General features: G+C 38.0%; 1 protein-coding gene across 14 annotated transcripts in view; it reads left to right on the top strand.

The window, feature by feature from the left end:
• The window catches only part of MEIS1 (Meis homeobox 1), a 166,090-nt gene extending 163,706 nt beyond the window's left edge, over positions 1-2,384 (top strand). For all 14 annotated transcript variants that reach the window (XM_087948923.1, XM_087948987.1, XM_026668459.2 and 11 more), the window contains one exon: positions 726-2,384. In XM_087948923.1, the coding sequence (XP_087805049.1) occupies positions 726-1,051 (326 nt within the window). In that variant the 3' untranslated portion in view covers positions 1,052-2,384. The remainder of the gene's footprint in view (positions 1-725) is intronic.
• The last annotated feature ends 2,619 nt before the right edge of the window (positions 2,385-5,003 follow it).

The raw sequence follows: 5,003 nt of genomic DNA, 5'->3' as shown, positions 1-5,003 counted from the left end.
TGATGTTTGAAGTTACTTAAACCAGTTATCCTTCCCAGAACACCATATTATTTCTTGCAAAGTATCCTATTTCATTATATTTTACCCACAAGAGATTATGTTTCTAAAAATCAGAGAAAATAAAGGCATTGTATTCAGGAACCGATGTCAAATATTTTCTGTAGCCCACATGTCCTTATCAAATATTATGTTCTGTGGGGCACATGCCTGTATCTGACAAATTATTAAAGGACAGTAGCTTCTTTTATTGAAAATGTTTCATAGTATATGACTGAGTTCTTTCCACTCTGCAAAATATTACCTTCCAAATCTTATAGTAATCCTCTTTTGGGAGGGTACTATACACAAATGTTTGTTTTAGTATATGTGTAACTGGGTTGTTTTTCCAATGGCTCAATTCTCTATGCATAGTTTCAATACAAAATCATTAAGAAATGACCTTGATCAGATAAGAAACAGTCCTTGTTTAGCAACCACAGTTGGGACCGGCAACTCGGTTATTAAATGAAGCAGTCACAAGGTGAAATTGCGACTGTACTTACAATCTGTTTTCCTTTGCTTCACAGGAAAGTCATAATTGGTGGTAAAGTTATTTTTTCATCACCATCATAATAACAGTGGCTAAAAGAGGCAGTTGCTAAACAAGAATCACCTGTAAACAGGATTGCCGTATTTCAATCAATCCAAGCTGATATTCACAAGTTTCTCTTTTTTTCCCCCCTCAGGGCTGCAAAGTATGCCAGGGGATTATGTGTCTCGGGGTGGTCCAATGGGCATGACAATGGGACAAGTTATACACCACCCCAGATGCCCCCCCATCCAGCACAGTGGGACAAGTTATACACCACCCCAGATGCCCCCCCATCCAGCAGAGTTGCGTCACGGCCCCCCCATGCATCCTTACCTTTCGGGACACCCCCACCACACAGCAATGATGATGCATGGTGGACCACCCCACTCTGGAATGCCGATGTCAGCGACTAGCCCCACCATGCTCAATACAGGAGATCCAGCAATGAGTGGACAAGTGATGGACATTCATGCTCAGTAGCTTAAAGGAATATACTTTTATTTTCATGAATGGCAAATTTGAAATATTGTCGTTCTACAATGACTTAATGGAGTTCCATTCTTGGCATCTAATTTGGACCAAGGAACAATCCGATTGTCTTTATAGGGACCCTGAAAAGCAGGAAAAACACACCAACTGAAGAAGCCAACTTCTGGGGACAAGAAAAATAACTATATAAGGCAACAAGAGTTGAATATTGTAAAATGCTATTATTCTGTTATCCATATTACGTTCTTTCTTATAGATTTTTTAAGAAAAAAAATGTGAATTTTTTTCCACACTATGTGTGTTGTTTCCATAACTCTTCACTTCCTGCAGAAGCCTCCTTACATTAAAAAAAAAAAAGCCTTACAGTTATCCTGCAAATGACAAAAAAAGATTTATTTGCAGGAGTTTTAGAGCATTAAAATATCTATGTCAGGCAGAAGAACATTTCTTCTATCCTAGGATTTCAGCCATGCACTCTGTATTTCTGTTTTTTTTTTCTCTCTCTCTCTCTCTTTATTTCTCTCTCCCCCCTTCTCTTCCCCACCCTCCCTGCCTGGGGCGTGAATTTGCATGTCTATTTCATTTACTCACCATATTTGAATTGGCCTGAACAGATGTAAATCGGGAAGGATGGGAAAAAGTGCAGTCCTCAACAATGATTAATCAGCTGTTGCAGGCAATGTCTTAAGGAGACTGGTAGGAGGAGGCATGGAAACCAAGAGAAAAGTGTGTTTGACCTTAATTGTCACTTCAGAGCATCATTATCCCCATGAAGCAGCAGCAGCAGCAGCAGCAGCAACCACCTACATCACTTCCTGTTTTATGCCTCTCAAACCATGAACTGAAGAGTTATTTTTACTAAGTTGACTTTATTTTTTTCAGCAAAGCATCAGTCGTGCATTTTTCCATAGTCCCATCATGGAGCATATATGTATACATTGTAAATAAATTTTGTGCAAAAAGGACTGGAAAAATGAACTGTATTATTGCTTTTTTCCCCTCTTTTCTTTCTTTCTTGTTTCTTTCCTTTCCTTTCCTTCTTTCTTTTTGTAAAAGTAGCAGTTTGGTATGAGTTGGCATGCATACAGATTTACTAAGTGGGATAAGCTAATTATACTTTTGTTGTGGTTAAACAAATGCTTGTTGATAGCCTTTTTTCTATCAAGAAACCAAGGAGCTAATTATTATTAATAATCATTGCACATTAAGTCTTAGAGTTTCTGACTGAAACTGTTTGGATTGTACAATAACTCAAAGCCCAGCTGTAGTAGTTCAAGTGCAGTAATGAAACTGAATCTAAAATAAAAGCAAATTATTTTTGTCACGCTGGCTCAACTGCTTGAAAATTTTATTTTTCTGCCCAAGCCCTCTAAAATTGTAGCAATTTGCTATCAACTATTCCAGTCTCACTCTTTCAAAATAATTTTAGCACTAGGCAGCTTTAGTAATATTTTTAAAAGTATTTTATATGGTGAACTTTTCTAGTCCTATTTATTTATTTTAAAATGATTTTCAAATCTTTACTATTAGATGCTAGTAATTCCAAATTAAAAAAGAACCAACTGCACAAGATTAATGAATGCCGTTACATATTTGTTATTTGAATTAAATTACTCTAGGATGTAAGTTAAATTTTACTCCTCAATGTTGATTACAAAAAAATAATCACCAGTCCTTATACCTGAATTAGTGCACTTACTTATAGTAAAAGATGTTATACTTTAAAAATCTAACGTTCATAAACAAATGTGGTTGCTGCAAATGATTGTAGTTAGAAATACTGACCGATTTTCCAGCATAGTTATATGTATATTCTGCTCTGTAGCCAACTGGTTAACTAGAACCAAATAACATGCTTAGATTTACAATACCTTATAATTTTCTTCTAAATAATATTACAGCTATAAAAAGTTTCCTAAGGGCATGGGAAAAAAGGGAAACTTTCACTAAGGCAAACTAATTAAAAAAAACCTATTTTTTTAAAGATTTAATGGTAAACTGCTCGATGGGAACAAAAGACCTCAGTGGTGAGAACTATGATGTCTGCCATTCACACAGATGTCACCCCATAAAACCGCCGTAACAATTCCCTGTTTAGATTTAAAAGGGAGACCAGTTGTTTGGTGGCTCCTAGGCAAAGTTTGATAGATTGGTTTATCTATTGTTTGAAGCACTTGGAGAGCATTCACTCTATCCAGTTTATATCTCAAATGTTTAAAGAAAAGTTAGTTAATAAGACAGCATCGTTTGCATGTAGGATACACATTCCCCACTATCCAGAATTTGAACCTAACATTGGACACAAGTCCTGGGATTGAGCCCCACAAATAACTATTCCTATATAGTTTCTTTCTGCTCAGCCGGACTTGAAGCTTTATTTTATAACCATTAAAAAAAAAGAGTCCTTTTATTTTCTGTGTTCTCTGTCTCTCTGGAAGGCATGCAGCTTTCAGTATGTGACTTTGCTAGTAATTAATTACTATTTGCTTACTTTCCCTATTGGGGTGGGGATTTTGTTATCTGATGTATCTGTTGAGGCTGAGAATCACAATGCCTTAAGTTGCACTGATGTTGAAACAGCCACTTAGATCGTACAGATAGTGATTCCTATATATTCCAACAAAGATCCAGTCATTTGCATTAATGGAGGGAGGGGCGTGGCTGTCTAGGAAACTGCCAACCAATCAGTGATTTAAGAAAATCAAATGTTTAATATAGGTCCTCCTCAGCCTTTCTTTGCTCAAAGAAACTCCTTCCAATTTTATAAATGGCTGGGGAGTTATCTTTCTTATCCCTGCAATTCCAAGAAAAAATAGAAATACATTTGTTGCCAAAGTTAGGTTTTGATAGCCTTCCCCATCTTTTATTTCAAGAGTGGAGCAAAAAAGTGTACATGCTACTATTAAAAGTTTTGGACGAATTGTTTTTTTCTTTAATAGATTTCCCCCCTTCATTTACAGTTAAAAAATTTTAACTCGAAAAATATAACCCAAGGGGTTATAAAAATATAACCTTTGGGGTTACATCCCCACACTCTTAATCAGCTGCAATTATAGCACATTAATGAATAATACTTTCAAAGAATATTTTTTTTTTTGGTTATTGTTCGTCACATGATGTTAGACGGCTTTTACAGGCAAAGGAAAGAGAAGTAAACGGGTTACAAATAGGGAATTATCCCTCGTTTAGCATTAAAATTCATTTAGATAAAATTGCCACAAACATTTAAATGGAGAGATTAGTTCCCCCTCACGCCTTATTGCACACTCTCAATGGCTCCGTTAAGAACACTTTATACGTTGGAAATTCCGCCTTCTCAGGCTGCTGGCTGTTTCCTAGTTACCCACATTCAAAGCGAAGGCAGCAGCGACAGAAGACAGGGCTGGGGGAAGGGAGAGAAGTTGGGGTTTCCTGCCCCCCTCTTTATCACACTCCCCCCCCCCTCTGGTGTTTTTTTTTTTTTTTTTGGCAACCAGACTGCAATTCATCCTCTTAGATTTGTTGGAAGTAAAGGGGAAAATAACAGGAGATTATTCTCTCTTTGGACACTCAGTTACCCTATATGGAAAAAAAAAAAAAGGCGCCGCTGTTACTCCTTTTCTGTCTGGTTCTCCTTCGCCGCCGGCTCCCCCTCGCTCCCCCCAAACTGGGAATCGAAAGTTTTGAGTTGGTTCCGTCCATCGCAAAGCGATCGAGATGAACATAGGTCCATATCGGGGTGTGGATATCGGTCCATATCGGGCTGGAGCTAGCGAGGGCATCGCTTGATAAAAAAAAGTTCTGACTCGCGCCTCTTCGGCCCATTTGCGGCACTCGCGCGGGGGCGGAAGGGGGGCAGGAAGAGATCAAAGGGGGCTGCTGAAGTGGGTTGTTTGCGCTGGAAAATCTCTGGAGGGATTCATTTGAAAACAGATCAGTTGTCTTCCACCTTCTTCCTCCTCCC

The sequence above is a fragment of the Notechis scutatus genome, chromosome 1 (assembly GCF_049901735.1).
Source record: "Notechis scutatus isolate UNSWTSFEM ecotype Mainland chromosome 1, rNotScu1.2, whole genome shotgun sequence".
NCBI classification, from domain to species: domain Eukaryota; kingdom Metazoa; phylum Chordata; class Lepidosauria; order Squamata; family Elapidae; genus Notechis; species Notechis scutatus.
Note: the sequence above shows the minus strand (reverse complement) of the source record. Positions and strands in the feature narration are given on the sequence as shown.